This window comes from Lepisosteus platostomus, chromosome 3 (assembly GCF_059453375.1).
Source record: "Lepisosteus platostomus isolate fLepPlt1 chromosome 3, fLepPlt1.hap1, whole genome shotgun sequence".
NCBI classification, from domain to species: domain Eukaryota; kingdom Metazoa; phylum Chordata; class Actinopteri; order Semionotiformes; family Lepisosteidae; genus Lepisosteus; species Lepisosteus platostomus.
In genome coordinates, this window is record NC_142613.1 from 29,116,799 (window position 1) to 29,144,275 (window position 27,477).

The 27,477-nt window shown below is 40.2% G+C and overlaps 1 protein-coding gene across 3 annotated transcripts in view; it reads right to left on the minus strand.

Moving 5' to 3' along the window:
* Positions 1-27,477, minus strand: part of usta (uronyl 2-sulfotransferase a) — a 313,485-nt gene that overhangs the window by 52,467 nt on the left and 233,541 nt on the right. For 2 of the 3 annotated variants that reach the window (XM_088625122.1, XM_088625121.1), the window contains 2 exons: positions 8,939-9,018; positions 8,176-8,329 (listed from right to left, as the gene is read on the minus strand). The exons of the other annotated variant lie outside the window; for it this stretch is intronic. In XM_088625122.1, the coding sequence (XP_088481248.1) occupies positions 8,176-8,329; positions 8,939-9,018 (234 nt within the window). The remainder of the gene's footprint in view (positions 1-8,175; positions 8,330-8,938; positions 9,019-27,477) is intronic. 3 annotated transcript variants of the gene reach the window in all.

Consider the following 27,477-nt stretch of genomic DNA (forward strand, 5'->3'; position numbering starts at 1 on the left):
AAACCTGTGAACTAGAAAGATAACTAAGATATCCATCCATTATATTCCATAATATCCATGAAATATATGGCGCTGAAATACAGTATGTGTGACGCATAAAAGACACCAAGGGATTGGGTGAGCTCCCATCACAAAAAAAAAACTGCAAACCTGCACTACAGCGACCATAGTACAGTATGGAGACCAAGGCGTTTTACGGGAAGAGACGGGGTGCTTCTGCCGCCCCAGCTTCCAAAGAGCGAAGGGTAAGCAAATACAGCAGACTTCATCTGAAATACGCGATTACAGCGCATATTACAAGGTATTATTGCCGTTTTGAATTTTAAATTCAATTATAATTATTTCTTCGTAGCCTGTTCTTCAAGAAAACACCGCACGGGCGAAACGATCTACCACCAGGACAGTAAAAAAGAAAGCGGTAAGACGGAAAAAAAGAAAAGTTTATTTTGACTTCTGTTCCGCGACTGATGAATACTACTGTGTGACTTTATTTCTTACATGAATTATGTTATTTTGCCACAGGCCGTGGGTCTCTGCTCTCGGCCACTGGCCAGGGTGCCAACCTGTAGAAGCAGCACCTGTATGGAGACATTTCGGCAGCAGCGGGAGCATTACGATGCATTACTGGGGAGGATTGGGAGGCTAGAGTTCCAGCAGTCAAACAGTTGAGCAGCTGTCTCCCGAAAAGTGCCTCTCCCCACCGCGCAGGCTGCAATGCCTGGCGGAAGCTCTGCCCCCCGCAGAGCACACACCGCCTCAGCACACTCCATCCCGGCCTCTCAGTTCACCACCGCGCAGGAATCTGTTGATGCTGTCCCCGCCGGCTATCTCCCCCCAGGAAGCACAGCGGAATTCACAGATGCCAGTGGGACGAATAATTCTCCCAGATGTCCAACTGCTACCCATCACCCAGGAGATGGAGGGGGGGTTGTACTTGCAGTGCATCGGCATAGACGGGAAAGCAAGAGCCGACCGCTACGCCGCCCTCGTGTTTCGAAATCTTGTGACTTTTGAAATTTACTGGGGGTGGACCACGTCTGTAAATTTCGATGGGTCCAGAGGCAAAAGTGCCTTGCCTTGCAATCTCCGGGAAACCATTAGTACGATGGTGAATCGGAGATTCTCAACCCTTGCTGCGTACGACTGGAAAAGAATTCGTGATCGGATCAACGAAATGCTTCGTAGGAGGAGGCGGTCTTTTCCTCTTGTCTAACAGTCTGTCCACAAACAAAACATTCCTGTTAGACAAGAGGAATTGAAAAAAAAAAAATTTTGTCAATGAAAACCGGTGTGTGTGTCTCTCCCTGCTGGATGTCCCTCTCACAAACTGCTGAATGAATAAAATAATTTTATTGAAAACGAGTTTGCGATTGTCTGGTCTTTAAATTCTTGAGATACGCGATTCCATATTATATTCCCTTTTAATCAAATTCTAAAAGTATGCTTGTTGACTCCGGTATCACGTTAGTTAAAGACTTCGAAGCTTACAATGTTTAGGGAGAAATGGAATACCGGTGTGTATTTTTTTCTTTAAAGTACCGAGACCAGCCATATACCGTATGTTAAGATTTCCCTTCAGTGGTAAAATTAGATATGAATATTCAATACTTAAACGGGCACAGTTAAGACATTAAATATACATATACATATTGTATACAGTACAGTTTGCATACGGTAATATGTTATGTTTATATGGTTGTTTTTGTTGGTTGGTTGTTATTATGGTTATTAATAATACGATCTATAGTTGAAATCTGAGCCTAAATAAAAAGAAAAAGCAAGTGATTAGGTTTATGAGCAATCTAATTACTTATTCGTTTAAAACGCTATATAAAATAAAGTTTATTATTAATTTGCTGGACAGAGCGCTGAACATTATTATGCATAAGACAAAGATAACGATCCTGATCAGTTTAGAAATCTGTGTACGCTGTAAGGTTTTTACTTCTTAAACTTTTAAAATACACGTTTTGAATAGAAAGAAATCCTCTTCCTGGCACAGTGTGTATAGCAAACCAGCACGTCTTTTTTCTCCAATCAGAGGCGTGTCAGATAGTGTCAGCCAATCACCATTCTGCGTTGGGTAGCAACGGGTGACTGTTCTCAGGCGGAAGATGTAAACAGCTTAATGTTCGTGTTAAATAATTTTTTTTAATTCAATTAAACGGGCACAGTTAAGACATTAAATATACATATACATACTGTATACAGTACAGTTTGCATACGGTAATATGTTAATGTTACGCGATTAAAAAATAAATAAATAAAAATGAAGAGTCCAGCACCAGCTGGATTCGAACACACAACCTGCCAGTTGGTAGTCACGCACCTAGACCAGTAGGCTACAAGACAGCTCGCATGATCAGGCAGGCGAAACAGCCCTACACAGCCCTGCCGAAGTACACGGATATAATCATACCGTTATTAAATTCTTTAGATACGCGATTCCATATTATATTTCCTTTTAATCAAATTCTAAAAGTATGCTTGTTGACTCCGGTATCACGTTAGTTAAAGACTTCGAAGCTTACAATGTTTAGGGAGAAATGGAATACCGGTGTGTATTTTTTTCTTTAAAGTACCAAGACCAGCTATATACTGTATGTTTACGTTCCAAAATTAATATCGTTTATGGCCTTCACACGCGTTACAGTATGCTCCTATTCTTTTTATGCTCAGCTACTAAGATTTCCCTTCAGTGGTAAAATTCAATATCTACAACGGGCACAGTAAAGACATTAACAGTAAGTCTTTCTACGACAGACCAACGGACCACGAGTGCCCCTGTCGGTCAACCAATCACGCACCACGGTACCCCGTGTCATCATACCTGCGGTATCTGTACCGCGGTGTCTGTACCGCGCACTTTGAATGGCTGCATCTGTATTTTGACAGTAACCTGCTAATCTACTTATAAGTGTATAAAACATGATTTTATTTCTGTACAGAATGTGTGTTAAATTAAAAAAAAATAAAAGTGTTTCAAATGTGTAACTAATAAGTAGTGGAGTCTGCAAAGGAATAAGTAATAGGTTTATTCCATGCTGAAAAGAGAAGAGAGAAAACAGAACGTTTCGACTGTGAAGACCGACACAGCTTTGCATTGTGTATCTCTTTTTCTAAGAAAACATTACTCAGTCTGTCTGTGGGGGGGAGGGAAACTGACTTTCACTGAATGGCTTGCCTAATCTACTTTGAAAATGAAAGGGGGAGGAAAAAAGTGTCGTAAAACAGATTTCTTTACAAACAATTTATCCAGTGGGGCAATTTAACAGATGCCTCAAGCCTTTGAAAGGCTACTTTGAAAAACAAAAATAGCAAATATTATGGACACTATATTGAAATTTTTAGAATTTGATTAATAGGGAATATAATATGGAATTGCGTATCTAAAGAAATTAATAACAATATATATTAATATACTGTAGCTTAAATCCTGCTTAACTAAAAATTAAACACAAGAAGAGTATTATTGGAGGCTCTGGTGAAATTTCTCTGTAAACTGAAGAGTTAAAGGGGGACACTTGTGTATCGCCTCCTTTTAAACGTGTAAAAAAGGAACATTCCAATGTTAATGTGACACGGAAGATATTATTAATAATGTATTGAATTCAGCGAGGACGGCCACAAAGACTCATACTGTACTTTGTGGAGTGAAACATGGCTGTTTATTTCTTTTCGGCACAACCAGCCAGCCAGCACTCCCACGAGAGCTGAGAGAGAGAGAGAGAGAGAGAGAGAGAGAGAGAGAGAGAGAGAGAGAGAGAGAGAGAGAGAGAACTCTCCCAGGGAACTATTTACACAAAAACGTGCGATCTGCCCAGACTGTACGCCTGTTTTACAGCTGCACTGGTCAGCGGCTTTCCTACTCCCCGCCATGCCCCTCACCGCGTACCCCAACCGGGCGAATTCGCTATATTAATGTAGGGCTTTGGGGCTCACATGGGTTTGCACCCTACACCATGCGGTAACGCTGTGTACATACAGTACGAACATGTTGTGATATTTAGAAATATAAAAAATGTAAATAGAGTGTCCATAATATTTGTGATTTTAGTTTTTCACAGAAATGTTTATTTGTTAAAAGAAAACTCATGGCAAAAGCTGGATTTAAACACCCACCGTGTTCAAGTCACAGTCAGTCAGTCACTTAAGCCATCACACCACAAACACAGTGACATATCAACCACTGAAACAGCCATACACATATCAATAGAGTCTTATACTACTGTTTGTGCTACAGTACATGAATATAATTATATCGGTATTAATTTCTTTAGATACACGATTCCATATTTTAATAGTTTTGGGTTCGACGAGGACGGACTCAGTGACTCAGACACTTGTTGAGTAAAGAAAACAGCGCTCTTATTAATCTTCGGTACAGCCAGCACAGCACTCCCATGACTGCGCACCAGCAGAGCAAAAGACTGACTGAAAGTGAGAGAGAACAAGCAAGAGCCAGAGAGAGAGCAACACACTGGGGTCTATTCGGGTAGCTACACAGGGATAGGGTGGCAATTGGATATAAGTATAACAGGGGTGAGTAACCAGGGAACTATTTACAAGAATGCGGGTGATCTCATCACACTGTACGCCCGTTTCGCAGCGGATCAGCTGCACTGGTCAGCGGCTTTCCTTGTCCCTGCCCTGACCACTACTACTCCTGTCCTGCCCCTCGCCACGCACCCCAGCCAAGCACTCTTCAGCCGCAGCACCAGGCAAATGTGCTACACTGCCCCCACCTGAGAGGTCTGGCGTCCCGCTGACGTTGAATAGCCCGTCTACATCTAGCACACAATCCTGCAGCCTTTGCAGCACCCGGCAAGTGCGCTCACTGCGTCGAGGTAGAGTCTGGCAGTCCTCCCCCTCAGCCCCCCCCGGCCTGGTGAAATCTGGACCTGGCTTCTCCCCGTGCTCCTCTGCGCCCTCCCGTTCAAGCGCCCTCTCGCGATCCCTGAAGGGATCCAGGCAGTCACAGTGCAGCACCACCACCTTCCCCCTCTTTCCGAACCGGACATGGTAGCAGACCTCCCCCACGACCTCTAGGACCTCCCTGGGTCCCTCCCAGGCCAGCGCCAACTTCGGGCTGAAGCCCTTGCGGCGCTGCAGGTTGTAAACCCAGACGAAGTCCCCCAGTCTGAAAGGGGTCCCACTGCAGCACAGATCATAGTACTGCTTCTGCTGTACCCCCGCCTGAGTCAGGCAGCTTCGGGCGAAGCTGTGTACTCACAGCATCTGCTGCTGCAGGTCTCACTTTTAATCCGCCCCGGCTGTGCCAGCACTCCTCCCGGCGGCGAACCGAATGCCAAAGTGTGTGCAGGCCGGGGTGCACCTGGTGGACTCCTGCACAGCGGTCTGGTACGCCCAGAGGGTGAGGGATAAGTGGCAGTCTCAGTCCCACTGGTGCGGCAAGACCCTGGTCGCTGTGGAGCTCCTCCGGCACCCCCAGCCTGGCAAACATTCCCTCCAGCAGGGCATCTGCTATGGTGGCTACTGCTCTGATCCAGGAAGGCATAAGCCTCGGGCTACTTCATAAAGTAGTCCACCGCCATCAGGACGTAGCGGCTGCCCGCATTGGTACACAGAAACGGCCCAGCATGTCCACCACCACCCGCTCCATGGGCGCCCCCACCTGATGTTGTTGGAGGGGCGCCCATGAATGGCCGGGAGGACCCTTCTGGGCCATGCAGATCGCGACGTCTGGCAGAACTGCTCCACGTCCTGGTGACAGATACCCCAATAGAAGCGGCCTTGGAGTCGCCACTGAGTTTTCGCGGAGCCAAAGTGCCCTAGGCCCAGCTGCCCATGCACCGCGCAGAGAACCACCCTGCGGAGTGACCACAGCACCACAAGCTGCCACCTGACCTCGCCGCTGGAGGGCACCCGCCATCCCATTCCTCACCTCCCACAGTGCGCAGAGTGCCTTCATGGACTTGGGGTGAGGGGCGAGCTCCTCCTGCATGGTCTGTGTCCTGTGCCTTCCAGCAGAGCACCGGCCCGATGTCGGGGTCTGCCTCCAGCTGCCAGGTCTGTCAGGCCCACACCAAACGGCCCGCTCAGAGACGTGGCCGCGGCGCTCGCTTTCCCCTCGCCACGGACGGCCTCCTCAAGCTGCTCCTGCCAGGCGCAATAGCTCACAGGACCTCTGCGAGATAGTTTCCATTTCGGTGGCGAGACCCCGCATAGTGCACGACCGTGAAGTCTTATTCTTGCAGGATCTCAATCCACCTCGCCATTTGACCCTCCGGCTCTTTGAAATTGAGCAGCCAGGTAAGGGACGCATGGTCCGTCCGCAGTTTAAACTGGGTTTAAAAGTGGCGGACGGCTGAGACTACAGCCAGCAACTCCCTCTAGGTGACACAATAATTTATCTCGGCCTTATTGAGCACATGGCTAAAGTACGCGACGAACCTCTCACTGCCCGGCCCCTCCTGTGCTAGCACTGCGCTCACCCCCGTATCACTGGCATCTGTATCTAGCACCTGAGGCAACTTCGGATCCGGGAAAGCCAAGACGGGAGCCCCCACCAGTGCCTCCTGCAGTCCCCGGAAAGCTGCCTCACAGTCAGCTGCAGTCCTCATCCCTCGCCGTGAACAGATCTTCGAATGTTTATGTTCCTAAATTAATATTGTTTATGACCTTCAGATGCGTTATGCTCCTCTTCTTTTTATGCTCAGCTACTAAAATGTCCCTTTAGTTGTAAAATTCCATATAAATATTCAATACTAAGTGGAATAAAACATGCACAGTATGTTTCACTAACAACCAATGCACCACAATGAGTCTTTTACAGCGCTGTGGAGGAATTTTGGCCCACTCATCTTTGCAGAATTGTTGTAATTCAGCCACATTGGAGGGTTTCGTGCCTTAACCGCTTTTTTAAGGTCATGCCACAACATCTCAATCAGATTCAGGTCAGGACTTTGACTAGGCCGCTCCAAAGTCTTCATTTTGTTTTTCTTAAGCCATTCAGAGGCGGACTTGCTGGTGTGTTTTGGATCATTGTCCTGCTGCAGAACCCAAGTGCGCTTCAGCTTGAGGTCACGAACAGATGGCCGGACATTCTCCTTCAGGATTTTTTGGTAGACAGCAGAATTCATGGTTCCATTTACCACAGCAAGTCTTCCAGGTCCTGAAGCAGCAAAACAGCCCCAGACCATTACACTACCACCACCATATTTTACTGTTGGTATGATGTTTCTTTTCTGAAATGCTGTGTTACTTTTACGCCAGATGTAATGGGACACACACCTTCCAAAAAGTTCAACAGAGTATTTTCCCAAAAGTCTTGGGGATCATCAAGATGTTTTCTGGCAAAACTGAGATGAGCCTTTATGTTCTTTTTGTTCAGCAGTGGTTTTCGTCTTTGAACTCTGCCATGCAGGCCATTTTTGCCCAGTCTCTTTCTTATGGTGGAGTCATGAACACTGACCTTAACTGAGGCAAGTGAAGCCTGCAGTTCTTTGGATGTTGTTGTGGAGTTTTTTCTGACCTCTTGGATGAGTCGTCGCTGCGCTCTTGAGGTAATTTTGGTCGGCCGGCCACTCCTGGGAAGGTTCACCACTGTTCCATGTTTTCGCCATTTGTGGATAATGGCTCTCACTGTGGTTCGCTGGAGTCCCAAAACTTTAGAAATGGCTTTATAACCTTTTCCAGACTGATAAATCTCAATTACTCTGTTTCTCATTTGTTCCTGAATTTCTTTGGATCGCAGCATGATGTCTAGCTTTTGAGGGTCTTTTGGTCTACTTCACTTTGTCAGGTGTGGCAGTAATCAGGGCTGGGTGTGGCTAGAGAAGTTGAACTCAGCTTTCCAAAGATGTGATAAACCACAGTTGATTCATTTTTTAACAGGGGGAGGGGCAATCACTTTTTCACAAAGGGCCATGTAGGTTTGGATTTTTTTTCCCTTAATAATAAAAACCTTCATTTAAAAACTGCATTTTGTGTTTACTTGTGTTATTTTTGTCTAATATTTCAATTTGTTTGATGATCTGAAACATTTCAGTGTGAGAAACATGCAAAAAAATAAGAAATCAGGAAGGGGGCAAACACTTTTTCACACCACTGTATACTGTGAAGGACAGCACAGTTCCGACAATGCTGAATTCTAACAAATAAACATACATAAAATTAATGAAGATGTTCCCAAAAAGAAGAGAAAACACTTACTAGATACCTCTCCTCATCCTTCATGCCTGGAGTTCGGATCATGTGGTTCTGTTCTCCTCTCCAGTCACCAAAACGACGGAAAAAGTAATTTGACAGAAATCTATTTATGGGATCCCTAATTATATTGATGTACACAGGCTGTTCCATTCTAAACCTGAGAAAGGACAGTATATTAGACAATAAGTTAGGTTTTGGCAACTACATTCTGATAATCTCATTCATTACAGTTTGATTCACAATACAGATCTCAGCTCTAAATTAAAAGTAACAGCAACAAACCTTGTAAAATTTATAGTATGCTAATAAAACCATTTTAAGGTTTGTGCTGGTTAAGGTAAATGAAAATAGAAAGCAAGAGATTCTAACATAAAGTAAGCTCCACATTGCAGTACAAACCTCGTACAAATGAATTGCCTCAAGGGTCACCGAGGCCATTTAGTTTAAGTTTTAACATGAAGAGAATAATGAACCATACTAATTTAAGCAATATGTGTAATATCAATAACTATATTTGGGTCCACCCCTTTGTATTTATTATGTCTACTAGCCCTTCAGCTTTAAGGCAAGTAAAGGACAAAGTGTAGTTACATTTTGAGGAGTGTTTTTTTTTCCCTGAAAGGAGAAGAGGAGTATAATTGGTCAGCTGCTGAATGTTACATATAATTAAATATCAAACAATTAAAAGATTACCAATTTTGCAATGATCACACTTATTTTTATCTTGAAAGATGATGTATGAAGTGAAATAAGTTTCCAATTTTACCTTCTGAAGTTGAGAAAGTGTACATGACGAGTGAACAAGAATGGCTGAGGAATACTACTGATATTTTTTATCAAGTCCACCTAAAACAGAGAAAGCAGAATTAGAACTTCAAAAGCAGACAAACCTGGTTGCTAAAAGCTTATCCAAGATCTTATCTCACCAAATCATTTGTTGAAAAAAACTAGGGTGCACATTAAAATAACAGGGAAGAGAGTATGGACAAAAGTAGCCAGTATTGAAAACACAGCAAAATACATACACAACTAAGAAGAAATTAAAACCCATCTAATAAGGTCTGTGGTTTAGGGAACAGACACAATATAGTGTCTGATTAATTTTATATAGGATATTTGGAAAAACAGAAGGTGGGGTGGAATAACAATTTCAGTAGGACACAGACTATACATACTGTAAACCAATCAAGTCTAATCTCGTCTGTTGCAGAAACAGTGGTCTGAAGATAAAATTTATCAGTAATCAGACGCTCATATCACAGATAGCAGGTAAATCCGACTGATAAAATCTTAGACTGAGAAATATGTTTTAATGGTGGTTATAAACTCCTATCCACAGGATAATGCCTTCCATGGCAGGATGTTTGATCTAGTGGAACTGGTAAATATACAGTAGCCTTCTATGAACAGAATCAATACAAATCATGACTTTACACAACAAAACAATAAGAAGACATGACTGATAACTTGATGTTGAAATACTAGGGTAATTTCAAAACAGCATCATTGTAAATGTTTGACCTGTCTGATTTTTTTATATACCTTGTCTGTTCTGTCCTGGTATTTCATATAAAAAATAAGATACATGTTTATGAATAATAAGTAATAGAACAAAGGCAATTAAAAATTGGGCCAAAAACAGAGAAAACACATAATAAGAAAGCTTCTAGAGATGTGGTGAAATAGATGATGGCATAACTTTTCAGCTCTTGGGCATTTAGAGCAAAACTTCACAGAATTCAACTTTTTTCTTCAAGCTTAGCTAATTTTACAATCCAATAATGAGTGGGGTAAAATCCCAAAATGGTCTACCAAGACAGAAAGGACAAGAAGAGCTTGATGTGAGAACAGAACATGACGACAACTGCTTCTCAGAGAAAGAACATGGCAATGGCCAAAAACACGAGTGAAAGCTTTTGGGCAATCTATGCAATCAGTAAGGAAATATGTGATCTAAAGACAGAGATGATGAAGGAACTTTATGAGTTGAAAGACTAATTCAAAAGAGATATCAAAGCAGAGCTCATTGATCTAGAAAAACAACAAACCAGAAGCTATAAGATCCAATTAAAGATACAGATGCAGCCATTCAAAGTGAGCGGTACAGACATGTACCGCAGGTAATTGGCTGCGGTATCGCGTATCATGATGCAATATGACGCGGTGCGTGATTGGTTGACCGACAGGGGCACTCGTGGTCCGTTGGTCTATCGTAGAAAGACTTACTGTAAACGTCTTTACTGTGCCCGTTGTAGATATTGAATTTTACCACTGAAGGGAAATCTTAGTAGCTGAGCATAAAAAGAATAGGAGCATACTGTAACGCGTGTGAAGGCCATAAACGATATTAATTTTGGAACATAAACATACAGTATATAGCTGGTCTTGGTACTTTAAAGAAAAAAATACACACCAGTATTCCATTTCTCCCTTAACATTTTAAGCTTCGAAGTCTTTAACTAACGTGATACCGGAGTCAACAAGCATACTTTTAGAATTTGATTAAAAGGGAATATAATATGGAATCGCGTATCTAAAGAATTTAATAACGGTATGATTATATTCGTGTACTGCGACAGGGCTGTGTATGGCTGTTTCGCCTCCCTGTTCATGCGAGCTGTCTTGTAGCCTACTGGTCTAGGTGCGTGACTACCAACTGGCAGGTTGTGTGTTCGAATCCAGCTGGTGCTGGACTTTTCTTTTAACAAACATTTCTTCGAAAAAATAGAATAGCGATATTATGGACAATCAATTGACTTTTATATTTCAAAATATCGCAACATGATCGATATTTGCGATATTTTGAACATATCTTCCCTTCTGACAGCGGTTCCTGCTTCTATTGTGTGTGTGTGTGCAACAGAGTAAATTTTTATAGAGAAATGGAGGCTGGACAGTATGCGTTACAATATAAACATTTATATTGATTTAAATCGTGTTCTGATTTAAATCGCAAACGCGTGTTTAATTATGTGTTTTTTAATCATAATCAGGCTAATGCATTTCTACATTTTCTGTATGAACCAGCTTAGAGGTTCATACAGAAAGACAGCTTGTGTTTAAATTGAGTGTAAGGTAATTTATGCTTCTAAAGTCATGGTCAGCATTTATTATTGTACTGTGCTGTAAACTTTTTCTGTGCCTAGTCACATTATTTTATAGCGTTTTTATTGCGTTATTAAATCCGGTGGCGCTTTGTGTTAGTTTCCTGACTCCCATGTCACATGGTCTGTGATTGAATCCCATGGAACTATGACTTTACTTTTTAACAAACATTTCTTTGAAAAAATGAAACGTTTCCCTTGGTCAGAGATTAAATAAAACCTCACTCGCACCAAACAAATTTATATTTCTAAATATCACGACATGATCGAATTTAAGTCTTTTTAATAACAATGAATAGTCACCTATGCGTTACAAAATATACATTTATATTGATTTGAATCACGTTTTGATTTAAATCGTAAACGCGTGTTTAAATATATGTGTTTAAAGGCGATATACTGTAGAAAAGCGCTGATTCCTATGGAGTGTGTCCCGCCGGGGATTCAAAAAAATTATTTTAAATAGGCTGATAAAGCTTAGACTACTGTAACTGTATTCTAGCCTGTATTACAACAGAACATTGGACAATGCAAGGTAAATTGCAAAAATGCACTTGGAATCTGTCCAAGCCCTCCTACAAAAATTATTTAAACTGGGACACTGATCATTCATCTCTAAACTTTATTTTATATAGCGTTTTAAGCGAATAGGTAATTAGATTGCTCATAAACCTAATCGCTTTTTCTACATAAACACAGCGTGATTGCTCTCTGAAAATGCTTTTCCTTTATTTTTACAGTAGGCTCAGATTTCAACTATAGATCGTATTATTATAAACTTTCTTGGAAAAATGTATTTTATGTAAACCATGTTTGCTATTAATTCATTTAGGGCTAAAATACGTTCATTGTCTTCCAATCGAGTCGAGTTGACATTGGTAGCCTGCCACACCCGGACTGTTAAACCAACGCATTAGCACGTCAAAGCCCATTGAGGGTATTGAGCCAGTATTGGCTTTAGTATTCCCCCCCTCTCCCCTCAATTCAATTCAATTCAAGGTGTTTTATTTGCATGACAGATGGGTACAAGCAATGTTGGGTATGTATATTGTAACGCTTACGGCAGGGGCACTCGTGGTCCGCTGGTCTGTCGTAGAAAGATTTACAGTAAACGTCTTTACTGTGCCCGTTGTAGTATTGAATATTTATATGGAATTTTACCACTGAAGGGAAATCTTAGTACCTGAGCATAAAAAGAATAGGAGCATACTGCAACGCGTGTGAAGGACATAAACGCTATTAATTTTGGAACTTAAACATACAGTATATGGCTGGTCTCGGTACTTTAAAGAAAACATACACACCAGTATTCCATTTCTCCCTAAACATTTTAAGCATCGAAGTCTTTAACTAATGCGATACCGGAGTCAACAAGCATACTTTTAGAATTTGATTAAAAGGGAATATAATATGGAATCGCGTATCTCAAGAAATTAATAACGATATAATTATATTCATGTTGCAAAAGAACTGCAACGGACATAAAAACTCCCTTGCTTTTAACAGAGCGTTCCATAATTTCTAACTACGAAAATGCCAGGTGAAAGGATTTGTAAACATATTTTGTTAAAGCAAGTCAGTTTTTTCCGCAACACATAAAATACATTTTTCCAAGAAAGTTTAGCCTTTGTCACTAATGAAACCACTAAATAAAGACATAAATATAGAAATCTTAAGATTTGTTTTATTTAATGTTGGTAGCAGGATGAACTGTCAGGTTGAGCTGAGTGTATATTTTGTCGCAGAGTTGCTGCAAGATGTTAACAGTGAAAAAGGTATTTAGAAATGAGTTATTTCAAGATGAAAATTTTCAGAATAATTGCAAATCTAGCAGGATAGAGAAAGCACAGAAAACTGGCAGTTAGATTGATCAGATTAGTATGAAAAGTCATTTAGCAAAGGGAATGAGAAGAGTGACAAACTAGTATACTTTAGATCTTTTTTTCTGAACCAGGGAAAATCTGATCATGTTTCCCTATAACAATAATAAAATACTTTATTTGATATATCACCATTAAAGGGGGCATCTCAAAGCAATACAGTAGATGTAAAAACAGATAAAAGGACCACAGATTACAAAGTAAATGCATATAAGAAAGACAAGCAGTTAGAGGTGCTACCAAAATTAGAAAATGAAGCAGATACAGACACTAAGTCTTCTGAAAAGAAAGGTTCTGAGGTTAGATTTAAACTGGCCCTGGTGTGTGTGTGTTCGTGTCTGTCTGTCCTGTGATGGACTGGCGCTATGTTCAGGGTGTATTCTGCCTTGTGTCCGTCACTTACTGGGATAGGCTCCAAATCCTCTGTACTGGATAAAGAGATTAGAAATGGATGGAAGTAAAGGCACTGTGTGGATGGAACTATACACAGTGTTAGAAACCCACTATGAAATGGCAGCATCTCACTGAGAATAAAACATTTTATAGTGCTGGCTTAAGGAAACAGCCTTTCCACCTCTCTTGCACATCAGTATCCATACCTAGTTATTTAAACAAATTGCCTCTAATTATAAACATCTTAATATGCTGGCTCTGTGGATCCGCATCAGCTATGTTTGCCCATTCCTTCTATTCATGTGCATCCAACACACAGTTCAACGCTAGCAACTACACAAAATCTAAAATATGAGCTCTACTTGCCACTTACAATACCAACAGTACCAGCTAACTTTAGTAGTGACATTTTCATGGATCTTTTTAACAATAAAATTTACAACATCAGACTTCAGACACAATTAAACAGGCCTCAAAAAAGTCTGGTACAAACATTTTCAGCATGGAATAAACCTTTACTTTAATGGTATAAACCTTAAATGGATTCATATTCTCAATAAGATTTGGTGCTCAGTAACATGACTTAGAAAATGACAGAAGACATACGTATCATGCTTATCCTTCTATGTTTCATAATCGTAAACTCCTTAAGGCAGTTACATTTTCTCTGTTCTGACCTGGAGTTACAGAGAAATTTAAATTCTAATGAGAGATTTGTAATGAGGAAAGTCATACCAATCACTCATACCAGGATTTGCAATTACAATACAAATACTTTCTTTCTGTATGTGTTTATTTTGCAGTTTGAGTCTATGGCATTCCTTTGGGGGTCTATACTCCAAGGCATGACTTTTTTATGGGAACATGACATTTTTTTAAAGTCTTTTAATGCAAGCTTCATATAAACCCTTAGCAGTGGTTACTGTCTGGAGCAGGTACTTGAATGGCACAGATTCATTGAAATGATTCAATTTCTTTTGAAAATATTTGGGATAATACATATTCCAGAAATCACAGCCGTTGAATTATCCAGAAATTAATTTCTCTCAGGGTGTATTTAACCCCTCATGGATGGCATTGTATGAAATGAGTTTGTAGTTCCCCATTTGCCTCTATTATGAGATGCTGTGGACACTATTTTATACAATTTTAGGAGTGTCCATAGGAAGGTATGTTCTAGAAAGAGTGAACTTCTGTTTTGCCATTATTTTTAATAGGGACGTTACATGTTTACACTTGGTGCTCCTACTAGAGGAGAGGATATGATTAATCTAGGCTTATCACAGAAACTGAAACACATCTGGTTGGTGAGTCTACTGTGGGTAAAATGTTACTGGTACCGCATGTTGTAAAGCTCAGTATTTTCTCTCTTGGCCTGACTTTTTTTAATGTCTGAGTGTTAGAATCCATGTTGTTGCTGGTAAGGGAACGGTAGGTGCTGTGATTGACACAGTCAAAGCCTTGTACAGAGATACCATTGTAGCTGTTTGACAGTATTTTAGATGCCCTTAGTTAAAAGCATGGGAGGAAGTACTGCCAAGGGGAGGGGGGGGGAGCAAGGATTTTTTCTTTGAGTTTGTGAGGTTATTTTTTGTTATATTGTGTTTCAGAAAGCAAGAAAAGAAAATTTACTGTATGATAAAAAGAGAAAGAGCTGGAGTAGATCCTCAGATCAGTTTGCTACCAGCAATCAAACAAAAAAAATGGAAAGAATTGTCTCCTCCTGATTGGAACCTTTCTTACTGTCTTATAATTTATCAGGCTACCTTTTAATTTCCACTGAGAGAAGGAAGTCACTTGTCATGCAGCTATTTTATTCTTCATTGCACAATATGCTCTAAGTTAGCAAATGAAACATGAACACTTATTGAAATAAATCAAAAATACGATTAACATGAATGTATAAACATCCAAACTATACTTTATTACATTTAATTATTGGGTTCGCTTTTTATTGAGCCAAAATGTTATAAATGTGTGAACGTCTGTAAAATGGAAATATTTATATTTTTCTCTTTTCTGTTACCTGCCTGACAGCATTTTGTATCCCATTCTGTATATTACTGGAAAATATTAGACCCAACCTAAAGAATTAATGGGGGTAGTGGGACACAGTACTGCAAAGAGTCTCCTAAAGGGACAGAGCTATTAGTACTTATGTGTTTGAGTCTGGAGAATATAGTAAACTCTAAACATTAAGGGAATGCATGGAATCGGAAAATATAAATTGCATAGTACACAAGACTTAACTGGTTTTATTCTAGGAAAGCAGACAAGACTGAGTCATGGGACTCAGAGGATCCAAGGCTAGACTGAGTATAATAGGGTTCGGGCTTCTATTGTGACATCTACTGTAAATTACAGAAATGTTAAAAGTAAACAAAATAAAGTAACTAAAATGTGGTCTGAAATCACCCCTTTAGACACCCCTTTTACTTCACTGGTGTCAGATATGAAAGGCAATAGTCTCCCATTCTGTCTGCTGTGTGTTGCAGCAGAGGGACTCCCTGCAGCTGAAAGGGGTAACTTGCATGCCCTCTAGTACAGTTTACACATGCACGACTTTAAAAGCTAGCAAGACAGGTTTCGATTCACATTAGCTGGCGAGCCTTGTTAAAAAAACTAATGATAATGTAACATGCCACTGTTTGTTCATGAACAAAGTTATACTGAGATTTCCTTAGATACGCGATTAAAAAATAAATAAATAAAAATTTGAATCTCCTGCGGAACACATTCCATAAGAATCAGCGGTTTTACAGTATATATCGCCTTTAATGGTGGCTTCTCAAAACGCTTTACGGGATAAAAACAACAAGAACAGCAGCAACAACAATATTGTATTTCATTGCACTTTGAAAACCAAGTAATAACTTAACTATACAGTACGTGCAAACGTTTCGTATGTTGCTGTCGTGAATGCCTGCGTACCCATAAGTATCTTATTTGCCTTGAGTCCTGTCTACAGTATCTGTCCCCCTACCCCCTCTCTCTCTCAATTCAATTCAAGGTGTTTTATTTGCATGACAGATGGGTACAATTCTTGTTGGGAATGTATACTTTGATATTTACACCCGGCGCGGCACCGAGGGAGCGTCTGCATTTATAACTTAGTTTTTAAAATTAGTCAAGCAATATGAAGCATCTCCTTTTACTTTTAAATCCCTTAAATACATTGAGCAGAGCTTTCTCACCATCCTTACACAAAGCAGAAACTTTCCGATGACTCACAGTACAAGTGGAAAGATTACAGATTTTAATCGTCTTTAATTTTGTCTTTAATTTTGCCTGTGGAGTGTATCTTATTAAGCTCTAAATTGCATTTTGAGGGCGGTTTTTGACTTTTTTGAAATTGCATTTTGGGCGTGGACAGCACATACAAGGGTTAATGAACTGCGCCAAGAAATTTAAAATAGTATTCTTTAGGTGTGAGGGTAGGAGTGGACCGCAGCAGGCATAATCAGCAAACCAGGGAAACAAAGAACAGGACAGGTGAGATGTGTATCCAGAAAGCGAGTGATCAGAAAAAGGAAATGGAAAACGCAGAAAAAGGAAATGCTTTACAGGATAAAAACAATAACAACAGTAGTGGCTGGGCAAACGATTTTTTTTATCGAAATACAAATTGAGATACTGTATAATGATGTGCATGAACAAAGGTATACTGCAATTTTCCTTAGATACGCGATTAATGCTTCGTAGGAGGAGGCGGTCTTTTCCTCTTGTCTAACAGTCTGTCCACAAACAAAACATTCCTGTTAGACAAGACGAATTGAAAAAAAACAATTTTGTCAATGAAAACCGGTGTGTGTGTCTCTCTCTGCTGGATGTCCCTCTCACAAACTGCTGAATGAATAAAATAATTTTATTGAAAACGCGTTTGTGATTGTCTGGTATTTAATTTGGTCCCTTTTAACTGTTTTTCGATCTACTGTATTGCTTTGAGATGCCACTTTTAAAGGCGATATGTAAAATAAAGTTTTTTATTATTGTTATAGAGAAACATGATCAGATTTTCCCTGGTTCAGAAAAAAGATCTAAAGTGCTACACATAACTTTCTTAATTCGATGTCTTTAAAGCAGTGAACTACTGTAGGTGTCACATAACATTCAGAAATACAATCACGTATTTGACAAATAAAAACGATTATAATCTAATCCTTCCACGTTTGATCCCAAAATCCCAAGAAATATAAATCTTGACGGGTAGAAAGCTATGCTGAAAGTTTATTAAGATACTTAGAAGACAAAGATACTGTATCAATTTATGTTGCATTAGCCTGATTATGATTAAAAAACACATATAATTAAACACGCGTTTGCGATTAAAATCAGAACACGATTTAAATCAATATAAATGTTTATATTGTAACGCATACTGTCCAGCCTCCATTTCTCTATAAAAATTTACTCTGTTGCACACACACACACAACAGAAGCAGGAAGCAGAAGCAGGGACCGTTGTCAAAAATGACTTAGAATCGATCATGTTGCGATATTTTGAAATATAAAAATCAATTGATTGTCCACAATATCGCTATTCTATTTTTTCGAAGAAATGTTTGTTAAAAGAAAAGTTTAGCACCAGCTGGATTCGAACACACAACCTGCCAGTTGGTAGTCACACACGTAGACCAGTAGGCTACAAGACAGCTCGCATGAACAGGCAGGCGAAACAGCCCTACGCTGCCCTGTCGCAGCACACGAATACCGTTATCAAATTCTTTAGATACGCGATTCCATATTATATTAGCAGAAAAGCTTAAAACTACCACTTTTTCACACGCTATTTCACATGCTAGTTAAATACTTCGATGCTTAAAATTGTTAGGGAGAAATGGAATACCGGTGTGTATTTTTCCTTCAAAGTGCCGATTCCTGGAATCTGACTGGCTGACACACCTCTGAAGTGGTTCCATAAAATCTGGTATACGGAAAAGAAAGCGTTGATAAATACAAGTGTCTTTTAATACACTCTTTGCTGTGCTCTTGAGGATCCTTGTGATATTTTAAGCTCTAGTTGAATGATAAGTGTCGCATTTTAAATCATTTTCGTAGTTAGAAATTATGAAACGCCCTGTTAAAAGCAAGGAAGTTTTTATGCCCGTTGAAGTAAAACAAAATGCCTGAGAAAGTATGGCTTGGACAGATTCCAAGTGCTTGTACAAATGTGCTAAAGAAATTATACTTTGAGTATACAGCTTGTCCAAAGTCATCCATTATTAATACTATTAGTAATATCTTCAGTAAAGGCTTTGATGCATAAATATTTCTGATAAAGGTAGGTTGTGTACTTTTGTCCAACTGAGCAATCTTGCTTTCATAAAATATACCAACATTTTAATGACTGATGATTAACATGCTGTAATACACAGTTCAAAATTAAAGGCTCAAATGCTGTACATGAGAGGTTAAGCTCCCCCTGGCGGTTTTACAAGGCGACGCCGGATAGTTAACCACGTGACACCACGTGAACTGCGTGATACCGCGACACGCCCACCGGGGTATGCCGCGAAATACCTCACCCATTTTGAATGGCTGCATCTGTATATGGAACAAAGGTGCTAGGATAACTGAAATGGAGAAATGCATTCAGGAGCTCAAACCAATGAATGTTGATCTGAAAGGCACTGAGCTTCATGCACTGTGGTAACAGAAAGGAATGCAGGTCGAGGTTATGTCAAGGGAAGATCTAGGCAAAATAACATTTACATTTACAGTATTAAAGAGAACCTGAAGTTGTGCAATGTGCACTTTCATAGGAAACTGTCTGAAGACAGAAATCCCTCTAGAAGACAGCATAGAATTACAAATTCAAAGAGCATATAGGTCCTTTATCCCAAAACCCCAGGAAGATGTTACACCAAGGTCTGCTGTGATTAATTTTCAGCAGTGAACAGGTTAGGAACAACAAAGGTTTATTCTATGCTGAAAGGAAAAGAAAAGAGACACAATGTTTTGGCTGTGGAGCCTTCATCATCAGGTGTGAGGGAGTATTATTATTTAAATTATTAAATACAACTATTATTTTACATTTTATATGTTAAATTATTGAGTAAAATTTTAAAAATAATAATTTTATATATCGTAGGATATTAAATATTTACTTTGCATTCATGATCATTTAAGCCCTCAGCGATACTGAGGAGAGTATTAGATATCAGGGAGAAAGCCCAATCTCCCCCCAACCCTAGACAAACTGACAAAGCAATTTGGAAGTGTTAACTATCCAGTCATTGCAAAAGGTGCTATGAACTGCAGCAGCAGCACTTTCTCCTGATTAGTGTTACTGTAGAAATTGCATTGGTTAAAAATATTTCCGTTAACAAATTACAATTTCACCCTCGTGTAACAATCAGAACTTTTCTGAAATGGGAAGCTTCTTAATTTTAAGTATTCACTGCCAATAAGTTCCTGAGTGTAATTAATTATATTAATTTAAGGACATTGATATATTTAGATGGTTGTTATAGGTTATTTTACTTCCTTTGTACACATGTGCATCAAATTCTTTAACTTGTTCACTCGTAGGGCATAATGTAGGCCACTGGGACCGAGGTATGATTTGGTACAGTACAAATAAATATATTTCACACATTCCGTACCTTAGTGGCTTTAAAACCATATGGTGATACAGTATTTACTGTATATACAATATATTTATATAGTATACCCTCAATTAATTGTATGCTATTGGCGCGACATATCCGTGAATATCTGTCGGGAATGTAGCCTTCAGGTTTTAAATCTACAGTACTGAAGAATCTAGAATAAATGCTTTTAACAATGTATCTCCTAAAGGTTAAGCTGCATATTCTTTGCCTATCAGCAGGAAACGCATAGCAAGTGCTGTCCGTTCATGATTTCACATTACATATATAATAATGCAGCAGCCATATCACTCTGCAACTCACAACTGGCAACCCACTGAAGCTAAGCAGGTGTGAGCCTGGTCAGTACCTGGATGGGAGACCTCTGGGGAAAAACTAAGGTTGCTGCTGGAAGGTGTTAGTGGGGTCAGCAGGGGGCGCTCACCCTGCAGTCCATGTGGGTCCTAATGCCCCAGTATAGTGATGGGGACACTATACTGTAAAAGGGCGCCGTCCTTCGGATGAGACGTAAAACTGAGGTCCTGACTCTCTGTGGTAATTAAAAATCCCAGGGTGTTTCTTGAAATGAGTAGGGGTCTAACCCCGGCGTCCTGGCCAAATTTCCCATTGGCCCTTACCAATCATGGCCTCCTAATAATCCCCATCTATGAATTGGCTTCATTACTCTGCTCTCCTCCCCACTGATAGCTGATGTGTGGTGAGCGTTCTGGCGCACTATGGCTGCCATCGCATCATCCAGGTGGATGCTGCACATTGGTGGTGGTAGAGGGGAGTCCCCATTATCTGTAAAGCGCTTTGAGTGGAGTGTCCAGAAAAGCGCTATGTATGTGTAAGTAATTATTATATATGCGGAACTTGTAACATCCTGTTTTGTGAATGCTGAGTTCTGGCAAAATGCCTTGTAAGGAGGTCTTTTCTGTTAGACCAGCATAAGAACGGAAAGGACTGAGTCAACAGCAGCCATATCATCCTGCAACTCACAACAGGCAACAGAGATTAAGTAAGATTCAGAAGGGATTCAGGAGAATTCTGTGGACTTTTCTAAAGGGAATTCAAAGGAGAATTCCAGGGCAGGACGGCCCAGGAGCAGAAGGCTCCCAAGGGCAGGACATTCTCGCAGAGCGCCTCCTGACCATCCTGAGACTCAGCCCGGACAACCACAGAATGGCCAGTGTGTCCTAGTGCCAGAACTTTCCTTTGTTCTAAGAGTCGAGAGCGGAGGTTGCCAGAGAGTAACCAGAGGATCCACCCGAGGTTAGCATCAGCAGCAAGCCTCGTGAACAGGTCGGAACTGTGGACAGCTGAATCACTATTCAAAACTAGCGCTTCATCAGGAACGAACCGGTCCTCTTCCTGACCTGCTGGGACCCACAGTCATCTTTTCTCCTGTGCACAAACTCTCGCTAGTTTCAGCCAAAACTAACTAGCCGGTCTTCAGAGAGAATCAGCAGCGCACCGTCACAAGCCGCACAGCACAGCCTGGCACCTAGCCAGACAGCGCGGATTGGACAGCAACAAGCCTGCAACTGCTTAATTGAGCCTGCAGGAGATCTGAATCCCCAGAGATTGGATGAGTATTCAACTTCATTGCATTACAGCTCGAGAATTCAATTGTTATCCCAACCAGTTGATATCAATTTAATTCCTAAGAGTTATGTACTTGTTTTGAGTATCTAATGTAGAACTTATAACCAAGTCCATTTACGAAACGGTCTAAATTAATGATATACTGAACGTATGTCCTCTTGATATGTGTAACTCTTCGTAACTGACTGAATTTATACCTTTTGTATTCTGATAACCCTCTCGATAAGATCTGTTAGGTTTACATGAATATTCTATGTATTAATAAATGTATCCTTGTGTATTAGTACCTGTGTGTGTGCGTTGTTTGAATTATGTCGCATGGTTGGATTCTAAAGCCATCAAAAGAATCAACTTTGTGATTTACTGCTACAATTAATAATTGTCCCAGTAAATGCCCAAACCCTATAGAACTGGTGCCTCGTGAGAGCACACTACAGTTCCATATTGATAAAAGACTGTATGAAGTACTGGATGTACTTTCACGTTACATACTTCATTCCCTTTTGAAAGTGTAAATCCAAAATATTAAATTAAAATACAATATAAGGCATCATAATTATTTCAGGATGTAGTTGGCCATGTTTGTTTTATTTAAAAGAATGGGCAAAACATGAGTAGTTCAGAATTCTAATGATCAAACTTGTATGTTTTACTCAGAAGTCATGAGTTTTCCCAAATACTGGACATTTTATCATGTCTATCCTGATAGAAGCAATATAAATTCCTGAAGGAAAGATATGCAAGTCACAGAATTGAATTGGCCAACCAGAATCCTGGCAGACAAGACTTTGGAATGTCGTTGTCTGAGATTATTAAATAAGGAAAGCCAAGAACCACACCTTGACAGTTAGGCATGGGGAATTTAGGCCCCAAAGGACTGGAAGTTAGGCTTGTGAGGTCCAGGAAGTCAGGCTCAAGAGGACTGGATGTCAAGACCCAAGGAAGCCAACATGCAAAGGAGAAGAAGTAGCAAAGAGCTCAACTGGACCAGGAAAGCAAAGTCTGTTACGTTGCCCCACCCTTTCCATCCAGCAGCCCACCTACAGATGCAGCCATTCAAAACGAATGTCGCATTATAACACGTCACATCGCGTCATACCGTATATACCGCAGTAAGATAATAGTATCCGGAATTACTGCCAGGTGGAGCTAATAAAGCTTAACCTCTCATGTACAGCATTTGAGTGGTCGGCAGAAAACACCTGGTTTCGAATCCCGATCACTGCTGAGGGACAATCTTTATTCAATTAAGAATTTAAGTTGTATACTCTTTAGACTTTTAAATTTAAACTGTGTATTACAGCATGTTAATCATTATACATTAAAAAGTTGGTATATTTTATGAAAACAAGATTACTTAGTTGGACAAAAGTACACAACCTACCACCTTTATCATAAATATTTTAATTATGCAGAAATGTCATATGCATCAAAGTCTTTACCGAAGATATTACTAATAATATTAATAATGAATGACCCTGGACAAGCTGTAAACTCAAAGTACTTCCCTGGTCCACATTCTTTGTAACTGTCTTTGTAAACAAAAATACTTTATTTTTTCATTGACAAAAAGTAACACCACAGCATTTCGTTGATCCGATCACGCATCCGTTTCCAATCATATAAAGTAATTCTTGAGAATCTCTGATTCACCATGCCTTTCACATGCTCATAAAATATATTAATTTAGGAACATAAACATATTACTGTATGTAAACTGTACTGTACAGTATATGGCTGGTCTTGGTAGTTTAAAGAAAAAATACACACCAGTATTCCACTTCTCCCTAAACATTTTAAGCATCAAAGTCTTACATGTGGTTATTTCGGAAACGTTTTTACGTGCTCCTTCTGACCATATTACTGTACGTTTATATACTTTGTGAAAAGTGATCGTTTGAACCTTTTCTGCAATTATGCTCGTTATCGGAGTAAACAAAAACATACTTTTAGAATTTGATTAATAGGAAATATAATATGGATTCGCGTATCTAAAGAAATTAATAACGGTATAACTATATCCATGTACTTTTGCACAAACAGTAGTATGAGACTTTCCATTGCTATGTGTGTGGTTGTCACATGATTTGTTGGTGGCATAAGTGACTGATTTAGAACCCTGAGGTCGGGTGTTCAAACCCAGTTGTCGCCATAAATTTTCTTTTAACAAATAAACATTTCTTTGAAAAACTAAAATAGCAAATCTTATTGGCATTTTATTGACATTTTTATATTTCTAAATATCACAACATGTTCATCAGTACCGCAGGGTGTAGAGCACAAATCCATGTGCACCTGAAAGCCCTGCATTAATATTGTGTATTCGCCTGGCACTGCGCGGTTTTCGCATCTCTCTCTCTCCCTCCCTCCCCGGTGCGGCTGTGCCGAATTTCACTCCACTGTCTGAGTCTGTGTCTACATTGATTGTAAACAAACTGGTTTCACAGTTATTTTCAAACTAGAACAGGGCAAGTCTTCCAATGAAAGACACACATTCTGTACTGTGAATGGCTGGTCTTGATAGTTTAAAGAAAAAATACACACCAGTCTTCCATTTCTCAAGTTTTATGAAACGGTACCCAAATATGTGATTGCTGTATAGAATGAATTTTAATTTTTAAAAATTATTTAACACGAAAATTAAGCTGTTTACATCTTCCGCCTGAGAACAGTCACCCGTTGCTACCCAACGCAGAAACACAGCCACTAACTAGCAAAGAGAGGACATTAGCTAGCCAATATGATAAAGAAATAAATGATAATTTTGTTTATTTCTTTTGCACATTTATTTGAACATTTCCATCGATTGTACAAGCACTTGGAAACTGTCCAATCCCTAGTTCATCAGGCATTTACCGGTCTGGTGCCAGTCTGTGTCTTCTAGGATATAATGCCAGCGAACTCTTGTTTTTATGTCCACTATAACTACGTTGGGCAAACGTTCCGAGGTCAAATTCTTCCAGCATGGGGGTACCTTTAAAGTGGAGACGACGGCACCGACATTTTTTGGCGCGACTTCTCTTTAAAGCCCTGGCCAAATATGAAGACAGTACGTACAGTTATAATTCAAACGGAATTAAAAACTACACATCCCAGTTACCATGGTGGTGCTTGTGATCATTGCGTTTAACCAACGAAACAGGGCAAAAAATCAGTCACATGACTTTGGGGCAGAGTTTCGAAAGCTTAACCTATCAGCAACAAAGTGAAATTTACACGATAGGCTACCTCAAACTGTCAGTTACACGACTGTGTATGTCGCTTAAGCCACTCCTATTTGGCATTTTAGTTATGGAGGCGAGAAGACGCCCCCCCCCCCCCTCTGGGTGTCTGATTTGCCGGCATCTTTAACTGTTCGGTGTCCGAATCGGAGTAGCTACGCGTACGAAATAAAGTTAATCCCAACTACAAAACATATATTTTTGTGGTAAGAGGGCGCAAAACATCAGTATTTACTGCTATTAATTACTGTACGATTTATAGTTGAAATCTGAGCCTAGATATAAAGTTAGATATAAAGTTAAAATCTCGACAAAGCATTGTAGGAAATACAGAGAAAATAAATCCTTTCTGACATCTAAAATCAGTTTCGATCAAGGTCTCTAAAACGAACAAGAAAAATAGGATTTTCGGAGGGCAATTACGCTGTGTTTATATAGAATAACTGATTTATGAGCAATCTAATTTCTTGTTCGTTTAAAACAGTGAAATGTCAGCTGCAAAATATCGCACCAGAAACAGCACTCTCTCTGCCTGTTATAGACGTTCAGGAAAGGCTGAATGAAGTCATGTCAAGTACAATAATTCGGTGATCAATAATAACAGTTGTAGGACAGTTTATAAGGAGGATAAGGATTTTGAAGTTGACTCGAAATCTGATAGGTAACCAGTGCAAGGACTTGAAAACAGGTGTAATGCATCCCTGATAGGATTCTTGCTGTCATATTCTGAACATATTGAAGATTGCTCAGTGTGGATTTAATTTCCCCAGTGAACAGGATGTGCATTTATTAAATCTAGAAAAAAAAGCCTTTCTTGATTTCTCTAGTTCTTAGTTTCTCTAGTTCCCTTTAAGATAAACTATTATTCCAAAATGCAGAGTATTACATGGCCAGTATTTACACATGATATTTGTGATTTAAAGAAATTAACACAAGCAGCTTTTGGAGATTTAAGTGTTGGCTGAGTTATTGCAGGATAAAAGACTAGAGATGTTGGTAAGAAGAAGATAATTTGGGGAAAGCTGAGGAATACACTTATAACAAGAACACTTCCTAATGGCCTTAGGCATACTTTTGATGAAGATGATGAAGTTAACAGACTATATGTTTACATAGATACTGAAATAAGGATTGTATTTTAGATTATGTGTAGTTGCTGGCATTGAACTGTGTGTTGGATGCACATGAATTGAAGGAATGGGCAAACATAGCTGATGCGGATCCACAGAGCCAGCATATTAAGATGTTTATAATTAGAGGCAATTTGTTTAAATAACTAGGTATGGATACTGATGTGCAAGAGAGGTGGAAAGGCTGTTTCCTTAAGCCAGCACTATAAAATATTTTATTCTCAGTGAGATGCTGCCTATTCATAGTGGGTTTCTAACACTGTGTATAGTTCCATCCACACAGTGCCTTTACTTCCATCCATTTCTAATCTCTTTATCCAGTACAGAGGATTTGGAGCCTATCCCAGTAAGCAACGGACACAAGGCAGAATACACCCTGGACATAGCGCCAGTCCATCACAGGACAGACACAAACACACACACACCAGGGCCAGTTTTCCCATAAACCAATTAACTTACCAGTATGTTTTGGAGTGCGAGAGGGAGTCATATCACACATATGGAGAAAAACCATGTAACCCAGAGAGAACATGTAAACCCCACACACACAGGATGGCAAGAATTGAACCTAGGACCCCAGTGCTGCAAGATAGCAATGCTAACCACTTCGCCACTGTAGCGGCAATGCTTGTTAATAAGACAGAATTAAGCGTTGGTATGCTCCTAAAAGAGGCCCCATCTCACCCTCCATCTCTGTGGTGCAGCCACAGAGAAAGAATTCATGCAAGCTGATTTAAGATGTTTTCTTGTGATAAGAAACCAGCTCCCAAAGGGGGATGCACTTAGCTAAGCCTGGCTATCATGATCAATGGTCACCCATTGGCGCCTATCTGTCTAGGGAGTGCGAGTTGGACATCTGGATTGCATTCCTAAGTGTCAGGACTAAGTGACTCATATCTCACCTTGACCAACCAATCAGGGACTGGCAGGGCGTGGTAATACCACGTGGGTCTACAATGCCCGCCAAACTCTCAACCAATCAGCACACATCTGGGTCTTGATCAAAAAGGGAGCGCAAGCTCAGTTCTGGGCTCTCCTTGGCCATTTTCGCACATCCTCAGAGACAATCACGTGACAACTGCTGTTGTCTGCAAAAGGACTTGGACTTTGTTCTAAGCGCGAGGCCGAGGAACCCGTACGTACTCAGAATTCTACCAACGTGAATGCTCCGCTTGATCAACGGCAGCCTACAGTTGGACCCTCGTCGACAACCTGAATAGCTTATTCAGAAGCAGCGCTGGACCGGGAACGAACCAGTTTCTTCCCAGGCAAAAGAGTGACTTGTGAGGACTCGCGGTCACACTCTGTGCATAGAGACTTTCTACTAGCCAGCCGGACTGCTGGTAGATCCCCTCGGAGCAACGACTGCCCTGCGCGCC